At 41.9% G+C, this 18,103-nt stretch overlaps 1 protein-coding gene across 1 annotated transcript in view; it reads left to right on the top strand.

The window, feature by feature from the left end:
- TBCD (tubulin folding cofactor D) overlaps window positions 1–18,103 on the top strand; it is a 132,229-nt gene that overhangs the window by 46,371 nt on the left and 67,755 nt on the right. Inside the window, exon 14 of the mRNA XM_069872308.1 lies at window positions 9,880–10,036. Coding sequence (XP_069728409.1) covers window positions 9,880–10,036 — 157 coding nt within the window. The remainder of the gene's footprint in view (window positions 1–9,879; window positions 10,037–18,103) is intronic.

The following is an 18,103-nucleotide window of genomic DNA, read 5'->3' on the forward strand; positions in this document are numbered from 1 at the left end:
TTTAAAGTGAGGCTGGAAACCTTTGCATCTCTGGAGAGTAAGGAAAGGCAGCCATGGAGCAAAGATGGGAAGAATTGTGAACGTATACTTGCAATGGACTGGTGCTTACTTTGAGAGGATTCCAGCCAGAAAGACATTATTTGTGATCTGGCCACCTTCTTATACACCCTTACCCCTTCACGGTGACTGGACTGAAATAATCCAGCAACCCCTCCCTCCTTTTTTAACTGTGGCAATGAGGAAAGCAGCATTTAAACGGGTTGCAGTAAAGCTCATGAGGTATGGGGATAATGGCTAATTCAGCAGTGTGGTATTAGTGGGTCAATATTGAATTTCGTTTTTTTAAAAATCTCAGAATAAATGGAAAGGATAGAAATAGAGAAAGTGGGGGAAAAATCCAATTTATTGGAGAGCCAGGCTTTATTTCTTTTGTTTGTAAATGTCCTTCAGAAGAAAAGGAGAAGCAAAATTATTGCATGCAAATGGAACAACTGTGACAAAGGATGAGACAAGGCTGAGGTACTTAATGCCTTCTTTGCCTCAGTCTTTAATAGTAAGGAAAGTTGTTCCCTCTGTGTACAAACCCAGGAGTTAGAGGAGCAGAACAAAGCTCCCATGATCCATGAGGAGGTGGTTAGAGCCTTGCTCGCCCAACTAGACACCCACCAGTCTATGGGGCCGGATGGGATTCACCCAAGGGTATTGAAGGAGCTGGCGGATGTGCTGGCCAAACCCCTTTCCATCATCTTCCAACAGTCCTGGCTGACTGGGGAAGTCCCACTGGACTGGAGGCTGATGTTGTGCCCATCTACAAGAAGGGTCGCAGGGAGGATCCAGGGAACTACAGGCCTGTCAGTCTGACCTCAGTGCCAGGGAAAGTCACGGAGCAGGTGATCTTGAGTGCGATCATGAAGCACATCAAGAGAACCGGGTGATCAGGCCCAGTCAACACGGGTTCACAAAAGGCAGGTCTTGCCAAACTAACCTGATCGCCGTCTGTGACAAAGTGACTCGGCTGCTGGATGAGGGAAAGGCTGTGGATGTATCTTCCTGGACTTCAGTAAAGCCTTTGACACAGTTTCTCACAGCATTCTGCTTCAGAAACTGTCACCTCTGGCCTGGACAGGTGCACACTCTCCTGGGTGGAAAACTGGTTGGCTGGAGGGCCCAGAGAGTGGTGGGAAATGGTGTTAACTCCAGTTGGAGGCCAGTGACAAGTGGGGTTCCCCAGGGCTCAGTGCTGGGTCCAGCCCTGTTCAATGTCTTTATCAATGACCTGGACGAAGGCATCGAGTGCACCCTTAGCAAGTTTGCAGACGACACTAAGCTGGGTGGAAGTGTTGATCTGCTGGAGTGTTGGGAGGCTCCAAAGGGATCTGAACAGGCTGGACCCACTGGGCAGAGTCCAATGGCATGAGGTTTAACAAGGCCAAGTGCCGGGTCCTGCACTTGGGGCACAACAACCCTGAGCAGCTACAGACTGGGAGAAGTCTGTCTAGAAAGCTGCCTGGAGGAGAGGGACCTGGGGGTGTTGGTTGACAGTGACTGAACATGAGCCAGCAGTGGCCCAGGTGGCCAAGAAGGCCAATGGCATCTTGGCTTGGATCAGAAACGGTGTGACCAGCAGGTCCAGGGTGGTTATTGTCCCTCTGGACTCGGCACTGGTGAGACCGCTCCTCGAATCCTGTGTTCAGTTCTGGGCCCCTCCCCACAAGAAGGATGTTGAGGCTCTGGAGTGTGTCCAGAGAAGAGCAACGAAGATGGTGAAGGGGCTGGAGAACAGGCCTGATGAGGAACGGCTGAGAGAGCTGGGGGTGTTTAGCCTAGAGAGGAGGCTGAGGGGAGACCTCATTGCTCTCTACAACTGCCTGAGGGGAGGTTGTGGAGAGGAGGGAGCTGGGCTCTTCTCCCAAGTGACAGGGGACAGGATGAGAGGGAATGGCCTCAAGCTCCGCCAGGGGAGGTTCAGGCTGGACATCAGAAAAAAAAGCTTTCCATGGAAAGGGTCATTGGGCACTGGAACAGGCTGCACAGGGAGGTGGTTGAGTCACATTCCCTGGAGGTGTTTAAAGGACGGGTGGACGAGGTGCTGAGGGACATGGTTTAGTGTTTGATAGGAATGGTTGGACTTGATGATCCAGTGGGTCTTTTCCAACATAGTGAAAAGTGTACCAAGAATGTTGCAGTGAAGCACATTGTTGAAATAGCCAACACTAGTTATTTTAGGTGATGTTTTTCTTTGCTTTAAACATGTCAAGTATGTTTTTGGTGAAAAGTTTGTATGCAGTGAAGTCTCTTATGTTGTCAGAATGCTTAGACGCTGCTGGTCTCAACAGCAGATGCTACGGCTTTGCAGAAATATCTGTGTATGCATGATGTCTATATCTGCAGTTTTAAAATTGCCTCAACTTCTGTTGCAAATATGTTACTGATTTGTTTATAGTGGCTATTGCTCTCTGGTGGCACTGGGTGATCTGTGTTCCTGGTACGGAGAATGCTTGCATGTTTGCTAGTATTGATGAGAGATTGGATTGCTGTTTAATTTATTTGAGAGTACAAAGAATGGTGCTTCATATTTATATATAGTTTGATATACTTAAAAATACTGAAGTCTGAATAACTGTGCACACATTGAAGAAAGGAACATTTTTGCTTGTCTGGTCTCACTGTGCCATTTATTAAAAGCAAAAAAAGCCCTAACAAGGAGTTAAAGCAATGCTGCATTCAGCTGTGTTTTAGAAAGAAGTTTAACTTACACTAACATTTTAGTATACTTAATAGAAATCCATTATGTATTCTTAAACTTGTTTACATGCTCTGTTTTTAAGGATTACCTTCTGTGTTTGCATATTCCAGAAGTAGTTGTTGGCTATTTGTAGCTGCCAGGGATTTTGGGAGGAAGAAACATGAGGAAGCCAGTCAGGCTCATACGATGTGTTTGGCTGTGCTGGAGGGGTGGTGAATTGTGAGGCTCTGGCAAGGTGCCAGGTACTTTTCATCATAGATACAGGAAGAAATGAAAAAAGGACCAACCTGTCTTAGGTGGACTCCTAGAAAATAGAGAACACCCAAACTTGAAAGGCTGGTTATGGAAGAATTTCTTTTCTCGTTACACCTAGGTGAACTTTAAAAATTATGTGTGGTCTTGAAAATAGTATTTTAAAGAGTTGTAACATGTATGTCACAGTAATAGTTCTCAAATTAGCAAGGAAGCATTATAAATAGTGCAAATTTTTTTTTTTTTTTTTTAACTAGCCAGCAGGTATGAGAAGGCATAAATGCCACAGCTGAAGCTGGAGCATGGAAGGTTCCTCCCCGAGTGCAACTGGGAAAAGTTATAAATACTAAGCAGGGAATAAATGACAATGAATCACTTCTGGCTTTTTCACTGCAGGGTTTATCTCAGTATTGCACAACCTTTCCCTTAAGGTTGGTGTTTCTTTGGTGATTTTTCTTTTCTGACATGCAGTGTTATAAGTTTACAGAATTTTTATACTGCTTCAGAGCAAATAACTGGTTTGCTTAGTAGGTTTCCTTCATAAGCCTGTTTCTTCATGTCCTTAAACGCAGTTTGCTACTGGTTAAGTTAGAGAAAGAGCTGTGTTAGCTGTAAAACTTTACAGAGGTCTCTAATCTGGCCTTGGGTGTGAGTGGCTAGATGAATCCCCAGTGTCCAGTGCTCTGTGTTTCAAAGAAGGCACATCAATGCTATCTTAGGGCAGCTGTGGGCCCTTCCACAGAGCTAGGCAGAGGTGCTTAAGGGTTTTGAGTTTTTATGGCTTCCTTGCATAATGATATTGAGATTAAACTGGCCAAAAGATCTATCTGCTTCCTCGCTTTCCCCTTGCCGTGCTCAAAAGCTTACAGTAATGTCAGCGCGGTAGTGCTTCTGCAACCCTTCCATTAGTCTATTGAAGCAGATGCCTGGGAAATGAGAAGCAGCGTCCATTTCTTTTAAATACTGTATTTAAGTAATGTGACTAGTATCAAACAGTAAGGCCTTGGCAGAGGTGTAGTTTGAATGTAGCACCATCTAACTCAGCCACCCATCCCTCCTCTCTGCCTGACAGCCTTTGCATTGCAGATTTTCCTCCCTCTGCAGCTGGGCAGACAACCACCTCCTCCGCTGCCCAGCGGTGATTCATCACCGGAGCAGGTGATTCATCACCGGAGCAGGTCTTTCCTGTGCACTGGCTGAGATAGGTCCATGGAATTAAAATAGCACGTGACCATGTAATTAAAGGCTCCCTGAATTCATTACATAGTAGAAGACTGAGCTGAGATTGCAGCCAGACAGACCCAGCCCTTCCCATCATGGATTTGGTGTGTGGGTATGCAGGGATAAACCTTCCACACATGGGTTGTGAGAAGCCGTGGCAGCTCTGGAGACTTCAGCTGTCAAATTCTCCTCTATCTTCTGAGCATACATGAATTGTGATGCTCTTCTGTGGCAAACTCCAAACTGGGTCAGACCTGGGTGTAGGAATGGGAGACAAGAGCAGTGGTGGCAGCTCGTGCCCCTGCCCGAGAGGGTGCAATGTCAGGGCACGGCACACAAACATGGGAGAGATTTTCACCAGATGCATCATCACTTGTGTTTTCTGCTCCTCATTGGAGAAGTTATCCTGTGGATGAAATGGTCCTTTAACAGTAAATTCATAACAGCTTGTATAAAAATGGGAACAAATCATAAGTGCGTGGCAAAACTTTAGTCATTCATTTCTGATAATGGGCCTAACCTGTGTTTGCATCTATATTCATACATTGCCTGTTAGTATGACAACCCTAATGAAGTTAGGATTAGGACCTGCCTGTCTTTCTACAAGAGGCTGCAGTGCTGTGTAAGAGCACGTGGCCTCAAATCTGAAATGCTTTACACCAAAAAGCCAGAATTCTTGTTTTAGCACATGGATGATAGCGATGGGTGTGCTGTTTTAAGCAGGAGAAGCCAACAGGCTGTAGGCACAGCTGCTTACACTTCTTTGTTGTGCCTGAGGCTCGCAAAGAAGATGAGCCTACTGAAGGACACTTCAGCAGTGAGCTGGTTTTGTTGAAGAAAAATTATTCCTTGTATTGATGCTTATAACTATGTTTAAGCTTTGTAATTCATTAATTGTAATGTTCCCAGCTGCTCCTCCTGTGATGCTGTGTCTAGCACTGTCTCCAGTAATAGCAGACATCCAATATTCTGTAGCATTTTTCTCTTATGTTTTATAATTAAAAAATAGAAAGGTTTGCAGTGTGCTACTTATGAATTGAGAAGCCTTCTCTGTGCAAATGGTCCATGTCAAAATACAAGACATCTAAAAGGTGGCATTAGCTTAATCTGGTTTTAGTGCAGCATATTTTAGTTTTAAACTAAATTTAAACAGTTCTTTATTAATATGATGTCCAGTGAACAAATTGTTTTAATTGAAATAGGGTTGATGTGAAATTTTGCAGTTTTCTTGTGGAGACAAGACCTAAGGCTATGGAACAGGTTTTTGGTTTTGTTCGGTTTGCTTGCTTTTTTAATTGCTGTATTTGTGTGTTTTATATGATATACATTGCAAAAAATTTTTAAAAAGGCACTCTGAAGTTAAAGGAACACAGGGCTGTGTGATGTTCTAGGTTTGTGTGAGGGATGTTTTTAAAGGCACTTGTTAAAGGAGTAATGTAGGGCATTTTGCCTTTCCTTACATGTGTCCAGACAGTACACAGTGCATCCCATAAGCTTTCTTCCCTGTGGTTGAGTGTTTAGCATCTGCACCTGGAAGGTGCTGAGCATCTAATGGCTTAAAAAGCAAACTATCCAGGCAACTGGTTTCCAGTATGAGAGAAAGAAACAGTCAGTTGTGGGTAGTGCTTTGAGAGCAGAAGCTGCTGCTTTGTTTTCCCAAGGCTAGAGCAGAACTGTGTCACAACCTGCAGGGATGTTGGGCAAGGCTGTTGGAGCCAGCAGGTGCCTAATGATGCCTCTGGGCTATGGGGATGGGGACCGGCTGGCTCAGCCTCCTCATGCTGAGCAGGTGGGTGCTGCTGTAATGATCGGTTGGGAGTGAACAGCACTTACCCTCTGTTCTTAATGGCAAACTTTTAATGGAGAGCTATGAAAAAAATGGAAACTTTTAAAGTTAAGTAACAATTCAGGTCTCCTCGTAGCCTCCTACTTTTAAATAAAAAGAGCATATTCATAATATCAAAATTAAAGAAATTTGTCTCTGCCCTTCCAAACTAAACTAAGTTTGTACTGGAAGCTTTTTTTTCCTCTAAAGCTGTTTTTATGTATGTCCTTTTTTTCTATACGTTGATTTTTATTTATGAATTCAACATGATTTTAAATCTGAAAAATGTGAACAATAGTGAGCAGCACAGTACAGCAGTGGGACCACGCTGAACATTTGAGAGGTGGTCCTAATGGTGAGTCGAAATGGCATAGCAGACACAAAATGTAGGAGCAGACTGCAAAATCTCGAACTTCATTGCTGCTTTGTGTATCATAGTGCTTTAGAAGAGTGTGAATATGAACAGTCTAAATTAAATAAAATATAACTTAGTATTTTACTGGAGATGTAAAGTGTCCACGGGAGAATGCAAACCCAGTGTCTGCCAGACTGTGGATTGGAAAGATCTTTTCTAAGACATTTTAGTTACTGCTGATGGGTTTGCCTGTCCAGCTCCACCATGGCTTGCTTCAGGCAGGCTCTGCTGGCACCGCAGGGAGCCAGGGCAGAGAGGACTCCAGGGTAAAGAGTGAAGTGAAACCTGGAATTTTTGGTAGTGTTTCTTTGGGATCTTTATGACTCTTAAATAGCTGGGCCTGTTTTTTCAAATGTGTGTCAGGATGCAGTTTTAAAGTAGTATTTCCGAAAGTCCACAGTTCACCAGTAAATATCTGAGCAGTGATAGCACAAAAACATTAACAGATGGCCCCTAGGTCAGCCTTTCCCTTGTCTTCACAGTTGTGTTTATATTTACTTCCTGCTGCACACTTGTTTTCCCTGTTTTCTCACCTTCTGAATGCCTGTTTTTGTTTCCTTCCTTTTTGTTACCCGCCTTTGCTTTTCAGACTGCATGGTCATGTTGTTTCTCTTGATGAAGCAGTGCCTCGAGTCCCAAACACAGGATCAGGGCAGCAGAGGGGTGTGGGTCTGAAGGCCTGATGAGAGAAAGTGGGGAGAGCTGGAGCTGCCTGGGGGAACAGCTCGGCTCTTCCCAGCATTCTCCCAGTATTGGTTGTTCCAGACCCTGGGCAGCAGCGCCACTCTCTTAGACTGGCCCTATTGAGTCAGGTGTTCTTTGGTATTGGTCCTGCCGTTTGGGAAATTAATGCCTGGAATTGAAAAAATGTGATTTTTTTTTTTTCTGTTGTACAGAGGATACAAACGTGAGGAGCTGTGTATGGGTCCTTCCTCCCCATTCCCTGCAGCACTCAGAGAAGCGTGTGCTCCCAGCCAGAGGAATCACTGAGCTGAAGGGAATGCACAGCAGCTTTGCAAAATTGCCCATGGCATCTGCTTCAGTGTTCCTGCAGAACCAGCTAATTCCATTTTTTTCATCAGTCGATGCAGCATTTTTCAAAACAAGCCAGTCAACATAGTTAAAGAATTCTATTGCAGTTTCTTTCGGAACTGGGAGGTGCCCAAATTGCCATCCATCTTTCCTGGATGGGAATTGTTTCTTTTCCCATGTAGTGCTTGTGCTTCTAATAGTCATACCTTGTCCATCCCTGACTGCTCTATTTTCTTCAGGAGGTTCAAGTGGATGTAAATGGTACCTTAACATTGCCTTTCTCCAGTTGTGGTGTATTTTTTTGTTTGTTTAAAGTAGCAAGCATGCAGTGCTGAACTGAATGTTGAAGTTTAATTATTTTCTGATTATATCCACTCAGGTGTGTCCAGGCACAGTTTGCTAATGAGGTACAGCTCAGTCATCCTGTTACTTGTTCAATGGGATCAGCTTTTGACAAGTATGTTCTAAGGAAAAGTGTATTCTGATAAAATGGATACAAGAAAGAAAATTGAGAGAGAAATTATTTCTTTTTTTCTAGAGGCTGTTGTTTCTACAAGGTTTTTTAATTTCTTACTGAATAAGTAGGAGATATATTTCAATTATATATATGTATGGATTTGCAGATACAAAAAGAAAGCCCTCTGTTGAGCCTTGTGCACTTCCTTAAACTGTGGTGGTATAACGTGCAAGAGAATTCTTCTTTAATTTTTTGGAATCTCTCTTATTGTCTTCCACAGTTTTAATGGGGATATAGGAATCCTTAATCTGCTTATTTTCCCAGGCTTACTTTTGTGGCTTCCTTATAATGGTAGTACTGATGTTATAAGATATTTGGGAGGAGATTCCGGGATCTTCATTTCCCTTTATTTCGCTTCAACTGATCTGCTGTCTTTGTTTCCCCCAATATGATTAAAAAACCCCAAGCAGCTGTATTGTGCTACTGCCCCACTGCCGAGGTGCTGTGGTGCTGGCGTGCAGCTCTGTGCACCCCTATTTCCTTCAGGGCTGTGTCCGTAGAGTATGGCTCAGCCAGCCATACTCTAGGCCTTTATTGGCTAATGCATACTCAGTCCAATCTTCCTTAGGTTGTCAACAATAAAATAATGCTTGATGCATGGGTTTCTAGAGCTGTCTTGGATAAGAGGACTGTCAAATTAGTTGATTTTTGGATCACGATTTGTTTCATGAGCACAGGGAATGCCACTCTTCTCCAGGATGAAACTCTGTGTTCTGCAGTGTTTGTGTCATTGAAGAGATCCTGACCCTGTCAGTTGAGGGTGGTTTTCTAGGTCAGTGAGGAGAAACAGAATATCCTCAAAAAGACTGATTATGTTATTTCCATTCAGAAACACGGTATATTCCTGCTGGTGATCTTTTCCAGTTCCTGTAACCAGTTGATTCATCAAGTGTAGTGTTAATAATTGAATTTAGTTTAGTTTCTGTTAATTGTTGGCCTGTGTTTCAACATTCTTTCCTGTCCTCACCACTCCAAGTAAGCATAACAGAAATAAAAGGCCCCTTCACAGATGACTGTCCTCTGCTTTGGTCTAACATCTCTCATTTGGGCAGCAGGATCACTATTGGTGCGTTTTCAGTACTGTCAGAAAGGCAGTTCTGTATTGCTGGTTAGAAGGCAGAGATTTCCATCTGATTTCCTTGCTGTCTAACAAAAACTGATAGGTTGGTGCAATTGATAAAATCAACATGAGTGATAGGAGGGGGAAAAAAACCCATTGATTTTTGTATGCTGTTCTCTTTCATCAAAAGCTGCTGGTCTTGCACTCTGTGCTTGTGAAGAGGCGCATGGTGGGCACCGTTCTGGGTGTTGGTGCAGTCAAGCTACTGTTTGTATTTCTAGGTCACTTTGCGGTTTTATACGTGTTCTGTCTTTATGATCTGTGCAGTTTGGCAATGCTGATGGGTTCAGGCTTAAAATATTGCATTGAAGTTGCACAAAATAGCAGCTCTACAGGGAAAAAAAATCACAGCTTGCTTGCTTGATGCAAAAATTACATTCAACATCACTCTGCTTAAAGGGTAAGGAAAAGCTGTGCTTCTGTCCCTTTCAAGATATCGTCAATATCGATCATAGAATCATTGAGTGATTTGGATTGGAAGATAACCTCTAAGATGTCCTGTCCAATTTCCAAATGTGAATGGAATGAAAAAGTAAACTGCTACTGACAAATAAACAAAATAGTGTATGAAAACAAAAATTCTTCTTTCTAGTCAACTTCAAAATTATCATGAATTAAGAGGCATGTGTTATGTTCTTTCACACCGAACTTCACCCTGCGTCTTTACTGATCATTGAGTGCTCTTATCCCTTCTTTGCTGATTAGCTGTATGATCCTAATTGTTGCTTTTGTGCTTTTTTTCATTTCCCAGTTGTTCCCGTAATTTTGAAAGCACTTGTTTATGATGAGAAAAGAGGGATGTGTAGCGTGGGTTCCAATGTGCGAGATGCAGCGTGCTACGTGTGCTGGGCCTTCGCTCGAGCTTATGATCCTATAGAACTCACACCTTTTATTAATCAGATAGCAAGGTAAGTCATGGCAATAAGAAATGGAGTTTTTACAGTCATTTTTTAAAATCTCTTCAAAACTAGGAAGAAGCTAGAATTTAATTCAGAAGTCTAATTCTGTGTCTTCTAGAGATTAATAATCTGTGAGCTTAATGCTCTGTCTTGAGGTATTCGCCAAAAGTAGTACATCCATTTAGGGTACATCCCTTCATGCTTGAAAAAATTAGTGTCCTATATAACATGAATAAAACTCTGGATATTGTTCACCAAGGAATTAGTATTTTTTGTTTCTTTATGATAGTTCTTAATGAAGTTAATTGATTCATGCTATCAGATATGCTAAGTAAGTTAAACATAAATAAACAATTGGATATGGATGGGATGGTGATGATGACGATGATGACATAAACAGTACTGTTGCCATTCCATGGAATGGTTGAAATCTAAAATTTCTTCCTGTTTCATTGTGGTGCAGTTCAGGTATTTGGGTTGAAATACATCTAAATATTTCCTTGTCAAATGTGATTACTTCATTTCCTTCTATTTATCTGTCTTAAGAAAACTAAAGAAATTCAAGGAAATTCACTGGAACAAGACTCAGAGCCATTAGTGGAGGCTTTGGGAGCAGGGGGCTCATCTGTTGTCTGCTTGATCCCCAGCTTTATGGTGAGCGCAGCAAAACAGTTTTTGGAAGTTTAAGATTTGGTACCTTAATGCACTAAAGGTGGAAATAACAACCCGCTCTAAAACTGGGGAATTGCTTGATGGAGTCATAAAGAGCTGCAAGTATTAGAAAACTTATTGCAGAAGTTAATTCTCACCTGTTCTCGTTAAGTTACTTCGCACCTCTTCAGGTGAATGCTTGTTTCTAGCAGTGCAGGAGTTGGTACTTCATTGGGTGAGCATTGTGCAAGGAATGGAGCAGGGTTTCACTGACCACCTTGCAACTTGCAAGCTGAACAGGTTATGCCTGAAAGGATAAGCTACCCTCCAGCTTTTCTTTACAGAACCATTTCAGAACCTCCTGGTTCTTCCATGCAATTCATAATTTTCGTTTTGAAATTTTCCAACTGGAAGTTTATTTTCAGTTGATAATAAATTGAATTCTAGTATCTAAAAGGGGTAAGAGCTAAGCTCTGCAAACTCATTCTGGATTCTTAGTAAAATGCCACTTTGAAACCCAGAATTTTTATTATGACTGATAGGATTTTTTTTTGTTGTTGTTAAAGTTAAAATCACTTGATAGAGTATTTTTCTCCTTTTATAACTTTTGGTTTTATAGATGACCCTAGTACAGAATGACCACAGCGCTCATCTCTACTTAATGTTGAACAGAGATGTTTGCAGTACTTCTTTGCAAATCAGTGGTTTCTGTTTCGAAAGCCTTTCAAAAGTCCAACTTTCAAAAGGTGCCCACATCAAAATCTGTTGAACTGCAGTGGTGTACTAGGACTTGGTGCAGCTTGTCCCTGTATACAGAGGATAGTTCTGCAGATACAAATTGGGTTTAACTTTTCCTTTTTTCTTTCTGCTCCTGCTTTTCTTGCTTTTTATATGGGATTCCCTCCAGCATTTGTTCATTGTATTGGCAATACACAAGCTGACGTTTTGGGGTGTCTTTAATAGGCGATTTGCACTGCAAACACAGAGAGAGCTTATAGCAATTTCTTGGCAGTCTTCTAGTGCACTTATTGATGGTAGCAACTTGGGCATCTTGGGTTTTGATCAGTGATTTTTCCTAATGTTTAGTCTGAACCTCCCCTGGCATATCTTGAGGCCATTTCCTCTCGTCCCTGGCCATTCCCTGTCACTTGGGAGAAGAGACCAACACCTGCATCTCTACAGCCTCTTTCAGGCAGTTGTAGACTGTGATGAGGTCACCCCTCAGCCTCCTTTTCTCCAGGCTAAACAACCCCAGCTCTCTCAGCTGCTTCTCATAAGACTTGTTCTCCAGCCCCTTCACCAGCTTCATTGCTCTTCTCTGGACATGCTCCAGGACCTCAGTGTCTTTCTTGTAGTGAAAGGCCCAAAACTGAACACAGTGTTTGAATTGCACCTCACCAATGCTGAGTATAGTACTATCTTTTTTTAAAGGAAAAGAAAAAAAGTTTGGACTGTGGAGCAATTTGTGTCCCAGAGCTCTGGTTCTGTCTGCAGGGTCTGCCTTGCTTCCTGTTTGCTGGCAGAATGATTTTTCAATCACTGTGTAGGTTCAGCTCATCCAGACAGCCTGACTTGGAAACACAAGGTTGCTTACTTAGCTCAACACATTCCTAAAGAATATGTGACTTTTTCTTCCTCCTTTAAAACATGTTTTTTAAGTTCTTTGGAACTGTTTTATGTCGTACATATCTATTTGTATTCCTTGATCCCAGACTACTGTACCCTTGCTGATGTCTGATGTTCTTTATCCTTTTTCCATCCTCCCTTTCCAGTGCTTGTCCTTTGTTACTGGGTCACATATCAGCATCTCCTATCTGTGTCGTATGTGGCTTCTGGAGTTTTTGAGGCCTTGATAAAATTTTTGTGTTGAAGAACCTGCTGTCAAGTTTCTTCGAGCCAAATGCTGTTTTTCTTTCTACTTTTTCTAAGATGTCATGTCTTTTCAACGAAGTAAGCAGATAAAATTTCTAAGCCATCTTACCCTTGTGTCTCCAATAAAGCTGTTTCATGCTGTTTTGATCACGTTTCATCTACAGTGGAATACAGTCTACAGGAAGGGAGATCTGGCACGCCATGTCGTGATGATGCCATTCCCTGTTCCTGGATGACTTCCAGAAAGAGAACGTGGTGCTCCAGGAAAGACCTGCTTTAGGTTAAGCACACTGGCACTTGCCATATTAAGCTATTAAAGAAATATTTGCTTTTGAAGGGTCGAATTTAATTCCCTTTTAGCTAAATTCATGGCAAATTATGTATAGTCCGACATTCTTACCATAAACATACCTAAAGGCATGTTTGCATGGAAAAATTATCATGTGATTGCATCTTGGGTTGTATTCCTGTATTTAACCTGAATAGCAAGGGTACTGATAGTGATGGAGGCACAGGGTGTTTATGGACGTTTCCAACAAACTGTTAGCAGCAGTTATGCAGTTAAATAACTGCTGTCTTTAGACCCACAGGAATACTAGTGCAAGGAAATCTTCAGGATGAGCATACCCATAACAATACTAAAGTCTGATTCAAAACTGATGCTTTTTCTAGATAGGTCAGCAGCTTTAGGAAAATAAATCCTCTGCTTCCTTCCTCTGACTGAGTTGAACAACTTTAAGGTTTCTTTTAAGGTTTGGCAACTTGTTTGTTGTGAAGCTTAAAAAAACCTAAGTATGAGTGAATACACCTTCAATTTAGCAGAATTCCAATCCATTCTGTTTATTGGAATTTTTCTTCTGTTCATGATGCTTTGAACAATGGATTTCTTTTACTCCTTTGCATCTAACATGATGCAAAACAATGTTGTTCTCCATGTTAGATACAAGATTTTGCATGTTATGTGGTCTTCTGTTTTACTGTAACAGCTGTTGGTGGGAACTGGTGGACAGGTATGAAGGATGTTGTGTTTCTAAAGAAACTCCTATCTTTTAGCTTTCAGGTTGTTCTGCAAACAAATTCTTCATTTCTTTTTAGGAAAACCTCAATTTGTATCTTCTCCCTATAGTAGTAATACCATTTAACAGTGCAGCTGTGCCAGCTGCAACAGCTTCCATTATTTGGGATGAGTTGGTGGAGTGGAGAGAAGCACAGGGTGGGCAGCAGGGGGTAGGCTCAGGATTGCTTGTGATCACCTGTGGTTTGTACACGCTTAGTTTTCTAACAAAGCAGCACAGCATTCTAGCAAGAATTAATGCTAGATTTAGGCTTTACTTTAAAATCCTTGTAGTTTTGTTGGCTGTACCTGTTCTGAATGTGATCAGCTCTTGAGGGTAGAATTGCCACTGCAAAGAGAAATGGTGAAAACAAATATTCAAATGCAGGATGACACACAGTTTCACCTATTGTGTCAGCAAGCCGGTAATTACAGACAGCTTTTTTTTTAAAATCTAGCCCTAGGTGTGTCACTGCTTCACTTAGAGAAGAGTCATACTTTGAGCCACAAGCAAATCATTGCTACCCTTTAGAAAATGCAGAACTCAGCATCTTGAAACAAAGTACACAAAATCCATTGTGTGCAGAGTGACACAGCTAAGCCATCTGCTCGTGGAAGAATACAAATGATCAGATTCTTATAGAAAAACAGTTGTGCCCCTGAAGGGAGAGCTTCTGCCTCCTTAAAAATGTAATTGAGCAGTCCTGACTGTTTGGTTTGTTTTGGTTTGGTGCTGGAAATTGCAATGGATTATCCTTTATTCTCAGTCTCCAACAGTGCATTTTCAGGGCTGGAGAAGCATAGATAGTGCTGAACTGGAAGTGTGAGTAGCTGGGAGCTGCCCTTACCCTGGGAAGATGGTTGTTGGGGCATAGCAGGCGATCTGTGGACAACCAGAAAGTGTTGAGCTAAACAGTGAGCTGCTCTGTGCCTTCCTGCTTTCTGCCATGGCCCTTGGCACACACTTATGTGTTGGGTCAGAAAACGGTCTTGGGTACCGAAGTATGGAAGAAGCATGCTGCTTACATTGGATCCTGCCCTCAGCCCATCCAGGCTGTGGTCCTGCAGTTGCAAACTAAAGCAGAGGGGTAATTTGGTGGTGTTTTTTTTCCTGTTCCTTGCCTGTGAAGTTCATGTTCCATTGTGTAATGGAAAGACATTGTTTTCTGTAGTCATGGGGCATAAATATTTGACTTTTGCCTACTGAAAAATAACCTTAAACTGCATAAAATGTGGGGTTTTTTAGTAATGTTTGTGTAATTTTAAAGGAAGTATCTGTCTCCATATCCAGTGATAGTGGTTTTTTCTCTGTTTTCTTATGAATTCTATTGTTAGGTGATGAAATTGACAAAATATTGAAGTTGCAAACTTAAATAGGTAATAGATCAGCCCCTATCGTCTTGATGTTACCACTCTTCTTTTAAGAAGAAAAGGAAAAAAAATGGGAAAAGACAGAAAACACTTAGTAAGAATGCTTGCCTGAGGGTATTTCTAGTAGTGATTTCTCATATTTTTTCATGTAAGTATATTTCCCTATCCATATTTCAACAAGATACTTACATTTGCTTTCTTTTTTTCAAGTCCAATTAAAAACTGGATTTCTAAAAATGCAACGTTAGTTATTCAAACTACAGGACCACAAAAAGAAAATGCTTGGCAAAGAAGATGAAACTTCATTTTTGTTGCAGTGTAATATTATGATGTTTTGAAATACTTGCATGGTCTGAAGTTCTATTCAAGTGTATCTTTATAAAAGCACTGCTTTAGCAAGATGTTCTTCTCTCCCAGTCTCTACATACATGCTCTCTTTTTAAGCTTGCCTACAAGGAAGGTTAAACATGATTCAATAACTTGGAATAGGAGTAATTTGATGCCTGCCCCTGGGTGTGGGAGCTCCCATCTGTGCAGCAGCAGGTGCCCACGGTGGAGCTGAGCTGTTCAGTTTAAATGTTAAAAAAAAAATAGAAAAGGAAAGCCTACTGCTACTCTATTGTACGATTACATTGATTAAACTGTTGCCGTCTATTGAAATTATTTGGAACTGTTGCTTAGTCAAAATGTAGTTTCATTTATCTATCATTCAATGGTGAAGGTAATCAATACATGAATCATTATTTAGGAGGATCTGATTGCCATCTCCCATGCAGCAGAATCCTCACACAAGCAGTGTGCACACTGTGGGATTGCAGGCAGCTTTGCCTTCCCCACAATGCTACCTTGGTTTTGAAGAGGCGGGGTGGGGGGGGGGGGGAAGAAGGTGTGGCTCTGGATGAGGGCTGGAGCTTGCTCCAGGGCAAGGTTGTCCTGCAGAATTGGGAAAATCTGAAGTATTGCTTTGAGCTACATCTTGTACCATGATGAAATATTGAGAATAGCTTTTTTCTTCTCTGTATTTGAATGTTGCCTTCAGAAAAGAGTTGGGTGCCTACTGCGTCTTGCATTTGGGTGAAGTTTTTTCCTGCAGAGGCATTGGATACCCTGCTTTTTTTCCTTTTTTTTTTTTTTTACCAGCAGCATTTGTAATTCCTGCTCTTCACATTTTTCTTATTGCTCTTTTCTACACATGTATTCATTTTATCTTCATCATTTTACCCCACCACTTTCGGGACTGAAATAGCACACTAAACAGTATAGGATTTTGGGTGGCTGGTAGGAAAGGTAAGAGCTCAGTGTGAGCTGGGTTAGAGGGACTGTGCAGTATGTGGTGTAGAGGTGGAAATAGTCACTGTGTTTCTCCTTCTCTTCAGATATTCTCCTTGCTGAGCTCGACAGGAAGAATTAAATCTGAGTCTGTGGTCTGGAAGGCTCTTTGCCCTGGCAGTGCTGGCAGGAGCAGCCGCTGTTGCCCGTGTCTTCCCCTGCGTTGCTTCTGCAGTTACCGCAGCACAGCTGCATGGGATAAAGTAAAGGGGGGTGCTTCTCTACATAAAAAATGAAAGAAAAAAAATAGCAAAAGCAAAATAAATTGAGCCAAGCGCTGTTCTGATCATCCCGCTGACTGTACAGCCACCCTAGCGGGCGTTCCGGCATGACTGACAGTGGAAAAAGGGTTACTTGCAGCAGTGGTGCTGAACAGGCTCAGCTCCATCTCCACTCTCACCTGCTTTCTAACTTGCTTGGATTGTTCAAAACAGTTTTGCTTGTGATGATCCTTATGCTTTTCCTTCCCCAGTGTATAGTAGGGAGGAGAGTTTTCTGTCCTATTACAAGTTAAACTGTTCCCTTTTTTGGGCTCAGGAAGGAAATTTTGGATTTGTGCCAAATTGGCAAGAGCTTTGAGAGTTTATTTTACCTTCCTGCAGCTTAAGAAAGGTAGCCTTGAATAGAGTGGTGAATTCTCAGAGGTTAGCGAACTTCTTGCTGCTTGTGACTACCATAGACTAGAAAGGAAACTTGGATTTATTGTTTGGTACATGTGGTACGTCTAATGAGAGTGCGACCTGGTATTTCTGATGTTCCTATGTCCCGCTGTGTCTCACCTGGCTGGCCTCTGGGCTTCGAGTTCTGTGTTGGGCTAGAGAAGCGACCTGCTAACACTTTGAGTCCTTCTCACTTCTTGGTCAGCTCAGTGAGGCCCTGGGAGAAAGAGGCAGGGATAGGAAAGAAAGGAAGAATTATTCCTTGGCTGATAGAATTGCAGCTTGCTTTTTAAAGCGCATTTGTGTTTATTGTATGCTGAACTGCTCATCGTGCATACAGGCTAAATGTCACTCAGCTACAAAAGGTGTTTGGTAGAGACTGCGAGATGCAGAGCTGCTCTTCTGCTCTACCTGTTGGCAGTCTGGTTGTGGTACGTCTGGCAAGTCAAGACATGATTCTTTAACTAGCTTAAAAAGTATCCCACTTCGTTTGACATAAACAGTTTCTTTATGTTAGGAAATCCTCGTGTAGTATCACATAAACTCCCATGATGAGGCAGACAGGTGAAGACACCTCAGACACGTTCCGTCTTAGGCATGTTGCTTCCCTTGCAGATCCCTGAGGTAGAGCAGGCTGTGCCCACACTTTCAAATGCAAACTCACTGGACTAAAATATTGGTTTAGTTTGAGAAGTTTAAAATACTTCTAATAAAAAGATGAACATAAACCAGGGACTACAGTGTGATTTATGAATATACTGGGTCCATGAGGACAATGAAAAAATTAATAGGCTGTTTTGTGTTTTTTTCTTAACCATAGTATTGAGTTGCAGCACTGAATAACCCGGGTGGCATCACAGAAGTAGTATGTTGTTCTTCTGGTTTTCCTTATACAGGTTTGTTTTAAGGTAACAGAAGAATAAGAAAAAGTGGAAAAGTACAGTTTGGTTGTAAGCTGAAATACTGGCCAGAAACTCTTTTTTGTGTCGAATGACTTTAAACTGTTTTCCGTTATATTTAATAAACCACATGTTAGGTCTAAATAAGGAACTCAAAGAGCACATTTCCAGTTTGAAAGCACTGCACGGTCTTTCAGATTGGTATAAAAATATTTAATATGTGTATAATTCCCCTCATCCC

Source organism: Phaenicophaeus curvirostris, chromosome 19, assembly GCF_032191515.1.
Source record: "Phaenicophaeus curvirostris isolate KB17595 chromosome 19, BPBGC_Pcur_1.0, whole genome shotgun sequence".
Taxonomy (NCBI): Eukaryota; Metazoa; Chordata; class Aves; order Cuculiformes; family Cuculidae; genus Phaenicophaeus; species Phaenicophaeus curvirostris.